Source organism: Paramormyrops kingsleyae, chromosome 8, assembly GCF_048594095.1.
Source record: "Paramormyrops kingsleyae isolate MSU_618 chromosome 8, PKINGS_0.4, whole genome shotgun sequence".
Lineage (NCBI taxonomy): Eukaryota > Metazoa > Chordata > Actinopteri > Osteoglossiformes > Mormyridae > Paramormyrops > Paramormyrops kingsleyae.
Genome location: NC_132804.1, coordinates 36,596,979 through 36,615,160, shown reverse-complemented (window position 1 = coordinate 36,615,160; position 18,182 = coordinate 36,596,979). Strand labels below are relative to the sequence as shown.

At 42.8% G+C, this 18,182-nt stretch overlaps 1 protein-coding gene across 3 annotated transcripts in view; it reads left to right on the top strand.

Annotated features, from left to right (window-relative positions):
• The window catches only part of epha8 (eph receptor A8), a 178,861-nt gene that overhangs the window by 115,032 nt on the left and 45,647 nt on the right, over positions 1-18,182 (top strand). For all 3 annotated transcript variants that reach the window (XM_072715766.1, XM_072715764.1, XM_072715765.1), the window contains 7 exons: positions 237-399; positions 1,883-1,979; positions 2,469-2,536; positions 2,690-2,815; positions 2,916-3,101; positions 10,015-10,076; positions 13,560-13,769. In XM_072715766.1, coding sequence (XP_072571867.1) covers positions 237-399; positions 1,883-1,979; positions 2,469-2,536; positions 2,690-2,815; positions 2,916-3,101; positions 10,015-10,076; positions 13,560-13,769 — 912 coding nt within the window. The remainder of the gene's footprint in view (positions 1-236; positions 400-1,882; positions 1,980-2,468; positions 2,537-2,689; positions 2,816-2,915; positions 3,102-10,014; positions 10,077-13,559; positions 13,770-18,182) is intronic.

Here is an 18,182-nt window from a genome sequence, read left to right as displayed (position 1 = left end):
AAATCTCGAGAGGACAAATTATCGAAACCACAGGAAATAATCACTAGAGATTGAATTACTATGAGAAATAACATCAGTCATATATGAATAATTTAATAGTGAAATTATGCAATGTGTCTTTCATCTACAGCCATTTAAAATACTATTTTGTTTCATTTCATTAAACATTTTATTATTTTGATCCTTAAGCAAAAGAACTTGATTGACCTTGATATATACATATGATTTTCATGTAGGACATGGAACATCAGACATACTCCACCTTCAAGTCCAAGGGCACCAGTGCCAAAGTGTCTGGGCTGAAGCCAGACACTCGCTATATGTTCCAGGTGCGCGCCAGGAACTTTGCCGGCTGTGGCCGCTTCAGCCACAGTGTCGAATTACGCACTGGGAAAGCTGGTGAGGACTGACCACAGCCTACATCAGGGGTGGGCAATCTTATCCACAAAGGGCTGGTGTGTATGCAGGTTTTTGGGGTAACCTGTAGGTCAGCTGTTCAAACCCAGGTGTGAGGTTCTCTTCAGCCAATCAGTCCTCTAATCAGTGACCCTAATTAGGGAGTTGCAGCGAAAACCTGCATACACACCGGCCCTTTGCGGATAAGATTGCCCACCCCTGGCCTACATCAACAACCTAATAGTACACAATTAAAAATAATTCTACCTCTTGTTCCATATGAAAGTTACCATTTCCCATAGGGCAATCAAATGTGTAATGACTGTCACAGTAGCCAGTGGTGTTCTTCATAGAGTTCACATTACAGAGAGCTTTCATTAGGCAGCATACAATAAGCACTGCAGCCTCTAACATTCAGGGAGGGGTTTGCAGAATGATGGGGGTCTTGGTGTTTTTTCCCCTCAAGAGAAAATAGATTATTGCACCTTGTGATAGTAAAATTGAAATTGTTATAAATTAATTTTTAGGAGAAGGTTATTACATATACCTTTACATGTTTGAACATGAACAATATTACCATACCCAAGCTGCTTTATTAATAATAATAAATAAATGCCTGTGAAGGGTAGCCATCTATAGTAGCACCCAGGGAGTTAGGGGTTAAGGGCCTTGCTTAAGGACCTGCAGATATACTGAGGCTGGGTTTGAACTAGTGACCTTATGATTACAGGCATCCAGGCTTAGCCCACTGAGCCACACACTGCCCCTAATCCAAGTGTTGTTCAACTTCATATCATAAAGATTTTTTAAGATATAAAACACTACCAAAAGTATTGTACAGCCGTGACAAAAGTAAAAGACCACAGCACAATTGTTTGCTTCACTCATTTCTTAATTTATGGGTGTGTATATGTGAATATGTATTTTTTTGTAAACTGCAGCCTGGTTCTTCTCTGTCTCATTAATGACGGGCTTCTTCCTTGCTTTATGCGTCTTCAGTCCTGCTTCTAGGAGCCCAATATGAACTGTCTTAGCAGTGCACTTCACACCTGCACATACTATTTCCCATTCCTTTTGAAGGTCACTTGGTGACATCCTCCAATTCATCAGAAATTGTGGGACTGTGGGCATTACAATGTTGCTTCTGCCCTTTGCCTGGCTGGTTTCTGGTCTTTCCAAGTGTCTCCTGGTTCACCTTATTCTTGTGTACTGCTGTCTTAGAAATTTTAAACCTGGAAGCAATCTGCTGCTCAGTGTAGCCATCTGCCAGCAGAACCATGATTAAAGCAGGATTTAAAAATGCAGATTTGTTTAAAAATATAGAGTGGTCTCTTAACTTTTTCCGTGGCTGTATATTTGTTAAATGATACAGTGGCAAATAAATCTGGCATTCAGTTTTTTCCATAAAATTCAAAATTTTTACAGGAATGTTCTTGGGGTTGTCAGCATGTATAATGAGTTTTACCATTTTGTTTTATATTTTTAGAGCTTTTTGGATATGACACTATGACAATTATCTGGATTTTCATAATACTGGTCACAGGCCTGGTGGTGTCTCTTGCTGTCTTCATCTGCATGAAATGGTAAGGGGGCATCACATTTCCTAGAATTGTGTACCATAATATAATGTTTTTAAAAGGCAGCGTAAGCTGTAATAGACATACTTTTTTTTTTAAAAAAGGCACGTAAGGTGTACATGTTGTGTATGAGTTCCTCCATTACTAAAATTTAAAGAATCAAAAAATATTCATTTAAATATGAGCTGTCTTCTTGATATCTAACTTAATACTTTACAACACATTCTGACCTTTCACACGAAAAATCATTTTATAAAAAATTACAGACTGTGAAGAAGGTAACATTCTAATTAACAGTATTTCATAAAATTTACTCCAAAAAATGCTTAAACATTAACACAGATTAAACATATTGTCAAACAATTAACAAAAACTTAAAAATATGTCAATCTTCTCTTCTTGTTGCATAGCACTCCAATAATATTGAACAGAGATGTTGAATTAAGTGCAGAAAATATCTTAAACAGTTTGGTTTCCTGTGTTCCTGTGGTCCAGGCCCTGCAGATCCAGTAAAGCCATCCAGAATTCAGATGAGGAGATAATGAATGACCAGCATAGGCACAGTGTGTATTTACGTACTTACATTCTTTATAGTATATTTACTGAAGTTTAAGCTGTAAAGTTTATCGAGGGGTTCATTTGGAGTTACATATCTATATGATACTGTTAGATTTACATTATATTATTATATATATGTGTGTGTGTGTGTATAATAGCTACATTGCCAGATGCCAGGCTTCACATCGACACCAACACATATGAAGATCCATGTCAAGCTGTACATGAATTAGCTCAGGAAATTGAGCCTTCAAGGATAACAGTTGTGAACATCCTTCACTCAGGTCAGTTTTATTATACTTGTAAACTTGTATACAGTAAACCTGTAAAATAATGTATGTCGCAGTATTTTTGCATTATGGTTTAATATTCCCATTCATACAGGTGAATTCGGAGAAGTGTGCTTTGGCTACATGAAGCGCCCAGGGAAGCGTGATATTTCAGTGTCCTTGAAAACTCTGAAAGAGGAATGCAGTGAAAAGCAGCAACGAGACTTTCTGAGCAAGGCCAGCATCATGGCACAGTTTGATCATCCCAATGTCATTCACTTGGAGGGCATTGTCACCAGAAGTAATACATTATGTCCTTGTGATATTATATATACAGTGGTACCTCGGTTCTCGAACTCACTAGAACTCGAATTTCTTGAAAGTCGAACAAACCAGTTTGACCTAGAACTCGATCTGAATATCAGAAGTCGAACCGTGAACGCTGACCTAATATAAATTGCACGCACCAGGAAATGAGTCACACGGCACGTCTCTCAGCGGAAACAAAGGGTAAGGCTTCAGTCTCAGCCTCGCATTCGCTGTGATACCGTCGTGCATGTTTACACAAGCTGAATACATACACTCACCTAAAGGATTATTAGAAACACCATACTAATACGGTGTTTGACTCCCTTTCGCCTTCAGAACTGCCTTAATTCTACGTGGCATTGATTCACCAAGGTGCTGAAAGCATTCTTTAGAAATGTTGGCCCATATTGATAGGATAGCATCTTGCAGTTGATGGAGATTTGTGGGATGCATATCCAGGGTATGAAGCTGCTGTTCCACCACATCCCAAAGATGCTCTTTTGGGTTGAGATCTGGTGACTGTGGGGGCCATTTTAGTACAGTGAACTCATTGTCATGTTCAAGAAACCAATTTGAAATGATTCGAGCTTTGTGACATGGTGCATTATCCTGCTGGAAGTAGCCATCAGAGGATGGGTACATGGTGGTAATAAAGGGATGGACATGGTCAGAAACAATGCTCAGGTAGGCCGTGGCATTTAAACAATGCCCAATTGGCACTTGGCAATTGTGTGCAAGAAAACATCCCCCACACCATTACACCACCACCACCAGCCTGCACAGTGGTAACAAGGCATGATGGATCCATGTTCTCATTCTGTTTACGCCAAATTCTGACTCTACCATTTGAATGTCTCAACAGAAATCGAGACTCATCAGACCAGGCAACATTTTTCCAGTCTTCAACTGTCCAATTTTGGTGAGCTCGTGCAAATTGTAGCCTCTTTTTCCTATTTGTAGTGGAGATGAGTGGTACCCGGTGGGGTCTTCTGCTGTTGTAGCCCATCCGCCTCAAGGTTGTGCGTGTTGTGGCTTCACAAATGCTTTGCTGCATACCTCGGTTGTAACGAGTGGTTATTTCAATCAAAGTTGCTCTTCTATCAGCTTGAATCAGTCGGCCCATTCTCCTCTGACCTCTAGCATCAACAAGGCATTTTCGCCCACAGGACTGCCGCATACTGGATGTTTTTCCCTTTGCACACCATTCTTTGTAAACCCTAGAAATGGTTGTGCGTGAAAATCCCAGTAACTGAGCAGATTGTGAACAACCATGGCACCAACAACCATGCCACGCTCAAAATTGCTTAAATCACCTTTCTTTCCCATTCTGACATTCAGTTTGGAGTTCAGGAGATTGTCTTGACCAGGACCACACCCCTAAATGCATTGAAGCAACTGCCATGTGATTGGTTGATTAGATAATTGCATTAATGAGAAATTGAACAGGTGTTCCTAATAATCCTTTAGGTGAGTGTAAATTTAGACAGTAAAAATACATTTAGACAATGATAGACAGTAACAGTAATTATTATTATATAATAAAATACTTTTTAAAATAAAGATTTCTTATTTTAATATTAATAATAAACCATTAATACATTTAATTATAATAATATTATCGTGCCGAGTGGGGACGGAATGGAGACAAAGGCGCAGACGTCAGGGTATCGGGGAATACGGGGTTTAATTACAGGTAAGGCAGGCAAAACACAGACGGACAATACAATGACCGGACTGGGGAAACAAACTGAAACGCGGACTTAATACAGAGGACTAATGACAACAACCAGAAACAGCTGATCACATGGGGATCCCACACGAGGTTAACGAGGGGGTGTGGCACACGGAAGGAGTGGACGATCGGGGCAGGACAGGGGTAATGCTGGGATAAGATCTTTATCATTTTGGAAGCCATTAAGAAAAAAATGCTCTTCTTGTTTTATCCTGTTCATTTTGTGTTTAAATGCTAAAAAAAAAAAAAACATATTTCGGTGTAATTTTTTTGGCCCGGAACCAATTAATTGGTTTTCCATTATTTCTTATGGGAAAAATTCGATCAGAACTCAACATTTTTAGGATTCGATCCGGAGTCCGGAAAGGATTAAGTTTGAGAACCGAGGTACCACTGTATTGTATACACGCTATATATGTCTCTCATACACACACACACACACATATACATATATACACATATATATATATACACACACACACACATATATATATATATATATATATATGTGTGTGTGTGTGTGTGCATATATTTATATTAGATAGCAAAAGGGCCAGAAGGATGCCAGATGGTATCTTGCACCAAGATCTAAGTAGTAGATCCTTTAAGTCCTGTAATTTGTGAGGCGGGGCCTCCATGGATAGGACTTGTTTGCCCAGTGCATCCCATAGATACTTGGTCACATTGAGATCAGGGGAATTTGAAGGCCAAGTCAACACCTTGAACTCTTCATGTTCCTCAAACCATTCCTGAACAATGTCTGCCATGTGGTGGGACGCATTATCCTGCAGAAAGAGGAAATACTGTTGCTATGTGGGAGTGCACTTGGTTTGCAACAATGTGTCAAAGCAACGTCCACATAAATGCCAGGAGTCAAGGTTTCTCAGCAGACCATTGCCCAGAGCTTGCATGCATGTGTGTTTGTGTGTGTGTATATATATATATATATATTCTGTACATAATCAGTGTGAATGTTACTACCTGAAAGAGTCTAAAAAAACAAAAAAAGGAACCAGGATTATGTATATATATATATATATACATACATACATATACATACATATATACTGTATATACATACATACACATACACATACCTCTCCTGGAGCCGACACCTTATCGCGGTGGAGGGGTTTGCGTGTTCCAATGATCCCAGGAGCTAAGTTGCCGGAGGCAGGGTCACCCAAGGCAAGCAGGTCCTGGGTGAGGAACCAGACGAAGTGCGGCTCACAAGACCCCAATGAAGAAAAAAATAATGGAACCACGGCTTCCCTTGCCCGGACACGGGTCACCAGGGCCCCCCCCCCCCCGGAGCCAGCCCTGAGGGTTGGGCTCAATGGCGAGCGCCTGGTGGCCAGGCCAGTACTCATGGGACCTGGTCGGGCACAGCCCGAACAAGGCACGCAAGTCCCCCCTCCAATCCTCGGCTGCAGAAGCTAGCTCTAGGGACATGGAATGTCACCTCTCTGATGGGAAAGGGGCCTGAGCTGGTGCGCGAGGTTGTGAAGTTCTGGCTAGATATAGTCCGGTTCATCTTGACGCATGGCTTGGGCTCTGAAACCAGTCTCCTTGAGGGGGGTTGGACCCTCTTCCACTCTGGAGTTGCCCGCGGGAAGAGGGGTGGGCATACTTATTGCCCCCTGGCTGGGCGCCTGTACATTGCGGTTTACCGCAGTAGACGAGAGGGTAGCCTCCCTTCGCCTTCGGGTGGGGGGATGGGTCCTGACTGTTGTTTGCGCTTATGCGCCAAGCAGCAGTTCAGAATACCCACCCTTTTTGGAGTCCTTGGGGACTCCTGGGGACTCTCTTGTTCTGCTGGGGGACTTCAATGCTCACGTGGGCAATGACAGTGAGACCTGGAGTGGCATGACTGGGAGAAACAGCCACCCCGATCTGAACCCAAGCGGTGTTTTGTTGTTGGATTTCTGTGCTCGTCACATTTGTCCATAATGAACACCATGTTCAGACATAAGGGTGTCCATATGCGCACTTGGCACCAGGACACCCTAGGCCGCAGTTCGATGATCGACTTTGTAGTCGTGTCATCAGACTTGCGGCCGCATGTCTTGGACACTCGGGTGAAGAGAGGTGCGGAGCTGTCAACTGATAACTACCTGGTGGTGGGTTGGCTCCGCTGGTGAGGGAGGAAGCTGGGCAGGCCCAAGCGTATAGTGAGGGTCTGCTGGGAACGACTGGCGGAATCCCCTGTCAGGAGGAGTTTCAACTCCTACCTCCGGCAGAACTTCTCCCATGTCCCGGGGGAGGCGGAGGACATTGAGTCCGAATGGGCCATGTTCCGTGCCTCCATTGTGGAGGCGGCTGACCGGAGCTGTGGCCGTAAGGTGGTCGGTGCTTGTCGCGGCAGCAATCCCCGAATCCGCTGGTGGACACTGGTGGTGAGGGATGCCGTCAAGCTGAAGAAGGAGTCCTATCGGGCCTTTTTAGCCTGTGGGACTCCAGAGGCAGCTGACAGCTACCGGCAGGCCAAGTGGGATACAGCTTTGGCAGTCACTGAGGCAAAAACTCAGGTGTGGAAGGAGTTTGGCGAAACCATGGAAAATGACTTCCAGACGGCTTTGAGGCGATTCTGGTCCACCATCCGGCGGCTCCGGGTGCGAAAGCGGTGCAACATCAACACTGTTTATGGTGGGGATGGGGTGCTGCTGACCTCAGCTCGGGACGTTGTGGGTCAGAGTATGGGGACTTGGGTGTGGACTCCCCTATCTCTGGGGCGGAGGTCACTGAGGTTGTTAAAAAGCTCCTCAGTGGCCGGGCCCTGGGGGTGGATGAGAGCCGCCCGGAGTTCCTTAAGGCTCTGGATGCTGTGGGGCTGTCCTGGTTGACACATCTGCAGCATTGCGTGGATATCGGGGGCAGTGCCTCTGGACTGGCAGACCGGGGTGGTGGTCCCCCTGTTTAACTCTCTGGGGTCGAGTATGTCGTCGGCGACATCGCATACTTTTTGCGTCTATTTCAGTTTATATCTCGCTGAAATCTTAATGTAGAATCCGGAAAAAAACGCTGGCTAAATCCGTAATCTGTCTTCTTTTCAAAACGTCCATTGTCGGAAGTATTAAAGTTTTTTTAATTAGGTTAAATCGGCAAAAAAGTAAACCATGTCATCTTACTTTGTTTTACCTGCATCGGGGGCGTGTAGTGCCGCTCTCACCCGAAGATCGCTATTCACATTCTAAATAGCCGCATTAGCCCGTATTCAAATCGCTTTCGCATGGTAATTTGATTAACAGCGCAACGGTGAAACGCGATCCAGATACATCCCCATCAGCACCATAAAAGGGGGTGGGGGATGTGGCCAGGTGACAATGGCTTATTCATACACATGAAAGTTGCTACATATTCAATGAAAGGAGCCAGAAATAGTGACATGAGTTAGGTTTTTCTTATTTATTTATCCAAATGAATGTTGCATCTACACCATTTAGTCATCTTCATGTAGCCAAGACTTTGGTGATCAGATATCTGGGATCAAAACAAACTGCCAGCATTGCTTACTATGTACTTTTATAATGTTTCTGCAAGTGTTCCAAACTGCATTTTGCAATGTCTATACTTTGATGTCAAATTTCAAACTTAACAAAAATCTGACATATTTACAATATATATTAAAATAAAGATGAGTGTAATGGCAAAACAAATATATAAGAAATAATTTATTTGCCATGAATTAAGTTTATGATATTTGAAGAAATGTGTGATCATGCCCCAGTCAGTGAAAGTGTGTTTCCTACCCCTAGACCCCAGAGGGTTAAGAAGGGGGACCTGAGGATGTGCTCCAACTATAAGGGGATCACACTCCTCAGCCTCCCTGGTAAGGTCTATTCGGGGGTTCTGGAGAGGAGGGTCCGCCGGATTGTTGAACCTCGGATTCAGGAGGAGCAGTGTGGTTTTCGCCCTGGTCGTGGAACAGTGGACCAGCTCTATACTCTCCACAGGGTTTTGGAGGGTTCAGGGGAGTTTGCCCAACCTCTACATGTGTTTTGTGGACTTGGAGAAGGCATTCGACCGTGTCCCTCGGGGAGTCCTGTGGGTGGTGCTCCGGGAGTATGGGGTGCCAGGCTTCCTTTTAAGGGCTGCTTGGTCCCTGTTTGACCGGTGCCAGAGCCTGGTCCACATGGGCAGAAATAAGTCGGACTCATTTCCAGTGTGGTTTGGACTCCGTCAGGGCTGCCCTTTGTCACCGATTCTGTTCATAGTTTTTATGGACAGAATTTCTAGGCGCAGCCAGGGCGTTGAGGGTGTCCGGTTTGGTGACCTCAGGATTAGGTCTCTGCTTTTTGCAGATGATGTGGTTCTGTTAGCCTCATCAGACCGTGACCTTCGACTCTCACCTGGACAGTTCGCAGCCGAGTGTGGAGCGGCTGGGATGAGAAAAATCAGCTCCAAACCCGAGACCATGGTCCTCAGCCGGAAAAGGGTAGAATGCTCTCTCCAGGTCTTCCGCCAAGTGGAGAAGTTTAAGTATCTCGGGGTCTTGTTCACAAGTGAGGGGACGATGGAGCGGGAGATCGACAGGCGGATTGGTGCGGCGTCCGCAGTGATGCGGGCGCTGCATCGGTCTGTCGTGGTGAAGAAAGAGCCAAAAGGCAAAGCTCTCAATTTACCAGTCGATCTACGTTCCTACCCTCACCTATGGTCACGAGCTGTGGGTAGTGACCGAAAGAACGAGATCGCAAGTGCAAGCGGCCGAAATGAGTTTCCTCCACAGGCTGGCTGGGCTCTCCCTTAGAGATAGGGTGAGGAGCTTTGTCATTCGGGAGGGACTCGGAGTCGCTGCTCCTCCGCATTGAGAGGAGCCAGATGAGGTGACTCAGGCATTTGATTAGGATGCCTCCTGGACGCCTCCCTGGTGAGGTGTTCCGGGCATGTCCCACTGGGAGGAGGCCCCGGGGAAGACCCAGGACACGCTGGAGGGACTATGTCTCTTGGCTGGCCTGGTAACGCCTCGGGATTCCCCCAGAGGACGTGGATGAAGTGGCCAGGGAGAGGGAAGTTTGGGTTTCCCTGCTGAGACAGCTGCCCCCGCGACCCGACCTCAGATTAAGCAGGGGAAGATGGATGGATGGATATATATATATAAGCAGTAAGATTCACACTGATATAAACATTATTTTTCTATATTGACTATACTGACAACTGGTTTCTTACCCCCCAGGTAAACCACTAATGATCATTACTGAATACATGAAGAATGGATCTTTAGATTCCTTCCTCAGGGTCAGTATTAATATTGTTTGACACACATATACACGTGAAATATAAAAAATGTCAACTTATTGTTTGTTAACATACTGCAGCAAAAGAAAACGGGTGACCTCTCACTTGTCACCAACTCGGGTGGTTTAGGCGTGAGGACGAGGCATGGTGCAGGCAGAAATTGAATGTGGACGACCCACTTGCGGCTTGCAGGGAAAAAGGGGTTTATTAACAAAGAGTAAAACACAAGAAAACACTTACAAAACAAAAGGACCACATGGAGTCAAAAGTAAACGGGAATAAACAAAGACTAATTACAACAAGGGGCAGGCAGGCAGGTAACAAAGAACACAGCATAAGACAACAAACGTCAATGATTCCAGTGGCCTGTACTACGAAGCGGGTTTACTGGCTAATCGGGGTAATGGCGAGTAACTTGATGACGTGTGATGTAACTTCGCGATTAACCCGTACTATGAAAGGTGGGTAGGTTTTAGTCGAGGCATGCTGCCATGGCAATTTACGCTAAGTCACAAAACTGCCCTGAGCAGTTTTTGTTCTTGGTTAAGTCGAGGTTTCTGCGTAAGCCAGCCCTATATGAGCACCGCCCCTCCAACTACACTTTCTCCGAAGACAATGCCAGTGTACCTGGATGATCCGTATAACATTGGTGCACGAATCGTGAGGGGCTCTCTCTGTTAATATGTATGAAATGGAGCAATGGCATATAATATGCATACAATGTATTAATTAATAACTGTTACAGAGAAAGTTATTCTGAAAACCCAAGGGGTGTGCAATGTTCCCTGTTGTCCACTGATCAAAGTACACTTCAATAGATGTGCCTGTCTTGTCTAGTTTTAAAGTTATTAACCCATTCATGTATTGTCTCATTGCACAGTATACGGATACATTCGAACATTCAAAAATTTATAAAAATTCGTATGTAAAGCAATCTGACAAACAAAGGGGTGTGCTCCATGAGCCCAAAATACTAAACCACCATGTCACTACAGCTGAAAGGACCAATTAAATTAGCTATTAACATGATTTGGCACAAATCACAAAATGTTTTGAAGCGGAAAAATAATCGGTGTGCATCGATGTCTGTGTACTGGACATCACAATTCTGTCATTAAAAACCTTAATAAAAAAAGACACCTTTTTATTATTAGCTGTAAAACATAGAAACATGCTATTAAGTGGAGGCTAGACACAACAAATCTTTCATAATGAATAGAAATATAAATACATAGCCCTACCACTTGACATGATGTTTTTATATTTTATCTTGACTTACTGCCACATACGCTTTCCTCTACTATTGCATTTGAAATCGGATCAGTTATTGTTAACATTAGGTTTACATTATGAGTAACATTACAGTAATGGAACTTCAGGGAGCATTACATTACTTAGCAGCATATAATAGGTGACTTCTGAATTGTGTCGCATCTGTTAGCCTCTGTAATTATTAACAGTATTTCAATTCTTTTCAGAAAACACTTCATTGTCTAATACTCGGTCGTGAGATATTTTAGACTATGTTTTATGACCATGAAAATGTACGTATGCATTTTCTCCGTCGGCAATACGTTGCCAACAAGCCTACCTGCTTTTGTTGGCTGCAGTGGTATTGGACTTTCTTTACAGCGTTGATTTAAACTCCTCATAACCACTGCATAATTAGCATAGTTTCCTTCGTGAAACATGGAGATCGCGCCATGAGTCAAACGGTGCCTTGCACTGCTGAACGTGCTCCATTTATGTGAACGTGCACAAACTCCAATGCAGTTAACACCGATTTAACAAATCAAATTAACTGGTGTCGTAGTACTGATTAGCACCGATTGAGACAACCCGATTTTGTCAACCCCACGTTCGCAAATTACCTCTGGGTTAAGTCTGATTTGGTTAAATCCCCTTCGTAGTACAGGCCACAGGAAGAACAGAACAGGATCAGGAACTTAAATACAAAACTAAACCGGGTAACAACACAACAGGAGTGAGACAGACAATTAACCATCCGGGAGGGGGCAGGGCAACGAGCAATCAGGTAAACACAGAAAGGCAGGCACAAAAACAGGCAACAGCTGAAACTAACAATTACTCAGGGAACTCTAACAAAGAAACTAAGAAACAGTATCTACACTAGAAGAATAACAGATAGGTAAAAACACAAGCACGGGGCACAAAACGTGAAACCAAAACAATACAAATCACAAGACACAGGAACAAGAAAAGTCATACAAATGAAACACTAGGGAACAAAATACAAAAACAGAGGAGGTGGGATTCAAACGTGACGAAGGGGATTTGCAGGTAGCCACGTATTCAACACATTGAGCCTTGCGGCCGACAGGAAACAGGGGAAACACAAAGACTGACGAGGGACAGGATGACCAGCGATGCCTGCTGGCCAAACGGGGAAGGGACACAAAAGACTGAGACAACAGGAGCTGACCCTTACACTCACCTTTAACATTGTGCATTATCCACGTGTTGTGAATTGTCCACAAACGTGTTGAGCATGTAGATATATTACAAATATTATGAAATGCAGGGCAGCAAGCAGCATGATATATGCATAGGCATCCTTTGACTTACATCCTATTGAGTAATGTCCCATCGCTTTTCAGTCTGTGATCCACAGTAAGTAATATACACTGATCGAGAGATCCCTGAAAGCAGACCCAATAGGATGATAGGGAATGTATGTCTTAGTGTAACAGGTGCAGGAGAATGGGCAGCATTGCCAATCATATAATAACCCACTGTCCATATCTAACTTGTAATACAGTATGCATATAGTAATGAATATGTGATGGGCAGCTACAATAAGCAGATATGATACAGATATATTACCTGTATCACACTATTTCACTACATGAAAAGAAACTTACTGTAGTGTACAATAAAATATTTTGCCACAGATTCAGATGCTGTCTTCTTTCTCAGCTCCTATTGGGTTGTTTGTCAAGCCTACAGACTGCATTTGGGTCATGCCTTACCCACAGACGTGACAATTGTATGCTACCTCTCACATCTCTTTTTATTATAAAGTGTTCTGATTTTTATATTTACTTTATAATTTGCTGTAGTGCATATTATAGTACTGTACTTAATGTCTTGCCTGTCTCCCATAACTGTCAAGATACATCCAAATTGACTTGCGTGGTCCTCATCCCAACTGCAGATACAAGTTTACATATTTTTACGCTGAATCTTCAAATTAATCCCCAGCCCTATGTATACATAGTGAAGGGCATTTTGATCCTAATATTTGAATGACAGCTAACATTCTGTTTTATTATGCTTTGCTTTATACTGTTTTAGTCAGTTGAAACATTACTTAGATGCACTATTGCCATATATGCTAATGGTGAGAACTAGACCTTTGCCCCAAATTCTGAAAACGTTATTCTTTGTCACTGCTGTGCTTCTTATTGTCAATGTTCTTATTGTCAATATTGCTTTTTTTTTTTCTTCTAATGTCCAATACAGAGACATAATGGGCAGTTCACTGTCATCCAGCTGATTGACTTTCTGCATGGGATCGCAGATGGTATGACATACCTGGCTGATCTTGGATATATCCACCAGGATCTGGCTGCCCGTAACATCCAAGTCAGCAGTAACCTGATCTGTAAAGTCGCTGACTTTGGCCTGTCACAAGTGCTGGGGGCTGGCCCAGATGCAGCCTACACCACTGCTGTGAGTTCTCAGAGCTTTACATCTAAACTGGAAACATATTTCCAATGCATTTCATATGACCAAGAATACACATAATGCATTTGCTGTATAAATTGATACGTGAGGCAACATCGTGTCATAACAGCACAATTATGTTCGTACTGTATGTGCATTTGCACTATTTTGACAAGAAATTAACATGAATTTTAATATTTATACCAGCGAAAATGCACAATAATTTCTTGTGATGACAGCGCAAATACACATAAAACTAGAAATACTGGATGGATCAAGTGAAAACATGAAAGCCAATAAAGGTGCTTTTACGCAGTAGAGTGAACTCGTTGTCATGTTCAAGAAACCAATCTGAGATTATGAGCTTTCTATCATGGCACGTTATCCTGCTAGAAGTAGCCATTAGAAGCTGAATACACTGTGGTCATATAAGGATAAACTTGGCTAGTAACAATACTCAGGTAGGTTGTGGCATTTCAATTATGCTAAATTGGTATTTGTGATGACCAGCGTTCCGCGAGCACGCAGGAAGCAGGGAAACACGAGTCGGGCAGACAATGATCCAAATATGGGGTTTTAACCCTTTGGGGTCTAGGGGTAGGAAACACACTTTCACTGACTGGGGCATGATCACACATTTCTTCAAATATCATAAACTTAATTCATGGCAAATAAATTATTTCTTATATATTTGTTTTGCTCATCTTTATTTTAATATATATTGTAAATATGTCAGATTTTTGTTAAGTTTGAAATTTGACATCAAAGTATAGACATTGCAAAATGCAGTTTGGAACACTTGCAGAAACATTATAAAAGTACATAGTAAGCAATGCTGGCAGTTTGTTTTGATCCCAGATATCTGATCACCAAAGTATTGGCTACATGAAGATGACTAAATGGTGTAGATGCAACATTCATTTGGATAAATAAATAAGAAACTTATTTCATGTGTATGAATAAGCCATTGTCACCTGGCCACATCCCCCACCCCCTTTTATGGTGCTGATGGGGATGTATCTGGATCGCGTTTCACCGTCGCGCTGTTAATCAAATTACCATGCGAATGCGATTTGAATACGCGCTAATGCGGCTATTTATAATGTGAATAGCGATCTTCGGGTGAGAACGGTACTACATGCCCCCGATGCAGGTAAAACAAAGTAAGATGACATGGTTTACTTTTTTGCCGATTTAACCTAGTTAAAAAAACTTTAATACTTCCGACAATGGATGTTTTGAAAAGAAGACAGATTACGGATTTAGCCAGCGTTTTTTTCATGATTCCACATTAAGATTTCAGCGAGAGGAGTCACGTGACCGCCGCGAGGGATGTAGCAGGCTTTTAGAGTTGCTCCGCAGTTTCCCCTTTTAAAATTTTATATTAATACCACATATTTTATTTTTTGGTCGAAATCTTTATTAATCTGATAGTGATGACTTCGTTGAGGAAACAATCTGCAAAACAAGATCAAGGGCAGGCGAATATTCGGTCTGTCGACACCGAAGAACTCTCTCAGCTAGTTAAACTAGCAGTGGCTGACGCCATTAACCCCCTGGGGCCTGAGGCCTTTTTTCCACTTTCGAGGTAGTCTGACATGCCTTGACATTTGAAAATATTTCACCTATCTAAAAAACATTTATCCCAAAGTGATACATTTGCTTTTATTCAGCACCAACTCAGCACCAATAATCTGAGACCTCTTAGAAAGTTATTATTCTATTTTCTGTTAAAATCAACTTTAAACATATACTTTTCAAAAACCTATTTTCAGACATGCTGAGAAATTGTAAAAAATCACATTATAGACATTTCTAGGTAAGACTTTTGAGCTCTGAAGCTTATAGACACAGGGGTTGGCTACACATAGGTGAAAGTGACATTCAGAAATTTTATATAGTTTGATTACTAAAGTGTTAGAACTTTGGAGTGACACTCTTTTTCTCAAAGTCAGTGGTCTTCACAATGAATATTGATGAGATAGGTGTTCTCACACCTGTAGTAGTTTGCATACTGTCAATGGCCCATCAGTCTGGAATGTCACTGCACCCCACACCCATCACTTTGGAAAGGCAGTTTGAAACGCAAGAAAAGTAGCAACAATAAAATCCCTTTCACAGTTTATTGATAGATGGAATGAAAAATGAAAAACTGTGACTATATAAATATAGAAAGCGATAAATATGATGCAGTGACTATTATTGACGCTCTGGGGACGAGGGCAACATCGACCGCGTATCTTTCTCGTGTATTTCAGTTTATATCTCGCTGAAATCATTATGTAGAATCATGAAAAAAAACACTGACTAAATCCGTTATCTGTCTTCTTTTCAAAACTTCCATTGTCAGAAGTATTAAAGTTTTTAAAATTAGGTTAAATAGGCAAAAAGCAAATCGTGTCACCTTTCTTTGTTTTACTTGCGTCGGAAGCGTGTAGGACCGCTCTCAGCGGAAGATCGCTATTCACGTTCTAAATACGGTGCGTTTGAATCGGCGACCACGTGATTGCAGGCACACAGGCTTAGCCCACTGAGCTATGAACACAGGTACAGTATGAGCTTCGCTGCTGAAAGTGGCAACACTGGCGCAAAGCTTCAGCGGCAGAGACGTATCCGTGTGCTATATTGTAGCCGATCAGTGTAAACACTACCCAGACATGTGCTCTTGTTTATTTCGGTCACAATGGGCGTATTCACATATTTATTTACCCAATACTAACTGTCGGATTATCATGTTATTATCATGCGAATAGCGCGATTTGCAAGTGGGTGGGCGATCAGAGCCGCTTCGAGACGCAGACGCTTAAGTCAGTCACTCTTGTTCTTTCAATTCGTATCACGAAGCTGTAAAAATATATTTAGTTTCTACCTATATATATTTGAAAAGTAGACCGTCCAAGGTTTCTGAGAGTATTTTTAAAATGTGTATATGACAAAAACTCGCGGAGTTATTTAAACGGTTTTGCGAAATTTCTGTCAGATCCCGCCGGCGGGATCGCCGGTCCCAAGGGGTTAAGGATGTTATTCCCAAGTTCGTGGAAGACGTGGTGCAGCAACTTTCAGCTAAAACACAGGCCTTGGTGACTGAACAACTTTCGGAATTCCGGAGTGATATGTTAGCCATTCGAGCGGATATTTCAAAGTGTATGGAGGGTATGGAAACAAGCAAAACCCGCCTGACAGAGGTTGACGGCCGACTCAATGCCTCAGCGGACAGGCTAACAGGAAGATGTGCCACTCTGGAGAACAAGGTAGCCGACTTGGAGGACAGATTGCGTAGAGACAATCTACGGATACATGGAATTCCTGAGAACTCTATTACGGCTAACCTTCTTACCTTTTTGTCTGATGCTATTCCGAAATGGTTCCCGGAACTTCGGTTCGGTTGAAATTATGCGTGCACACCGAGTGGGTCCGGTAAGGGGGGATGCCAATCGAAAACCTGTCCCACGTACTCTTATGTTGAAGCTACTTAGATTCACCGATAGAGATAAGATCTTGGGCGCCGCTCGGAAAACACAGATAGAGGTGGACGGGTCGGTTATCCGTTTCGCCCCTGACTACAGCGCGCAAACTTTCAGCCGCAGACTGGCCTTCTCCAACGCGATGGCTGCTTTACAGAAACAAGGTTTTCGCACATTCTTGCTCTATCCTGCAAAGCTGAAAGTGATGCGAGGGGGAACCAGTCATGTTTTCAACACACCACAGGAGGCCAAGGACTTTATAGAGTCATTTAATGGCTGAGTACATTGATTACTGAAATAATATGAGGGATCTCTTTTTCTTCGTTGTTGACGACTGATGAGCCTAATGACAATTTTTGCCATGCCCTTTAAATTGTGCTCGATCTTGGAATTTTTTCTTTCTTCCACTGACTTCAGGAAGGATGGGTAATTTTAGCATGGCTTGTTAGTTAAGTAGCCTACTAGCTACTTCATGTTTATCTGCGAATGTTTGACCTGGGAATGTTATTGTTGTATTGTGGTATATTCCGGTTCTCAGTGAAGGGGGGAGCTGTGGGGGTTTAGGTTTGATGATAGTACTCTACTCAAGGATCACGGGTCCAATGTTAAGGGATATGCTAAGCTCCTTAAGAGCGAGCAGTTATTCGGTATGTTTATTGTTGGTTTGCTCTCTGACGTTCTTTGGAGGGCTGTGGGGTTATGGCGACAGGTTTCTTTTGGGTGGGTGTGGATCTCTTTTTATTTTAATTTTTTATAGATTTCTTATGCCTGGACTCTTGCACTGCTTAATGGATGAGGTTCTGTTTCAACTCGCCTTACAAACCGTAATACGTTTCCAGTTTTATGAGAAAGCTTCATGTAATTAGCTGGAATGTTAATGGGCTGAACGGCCAAATTAAGCGAGCTGCTTGCTTGGACTTACTACGTAGGCGACAGGTTGATGTAGCCCTCATTC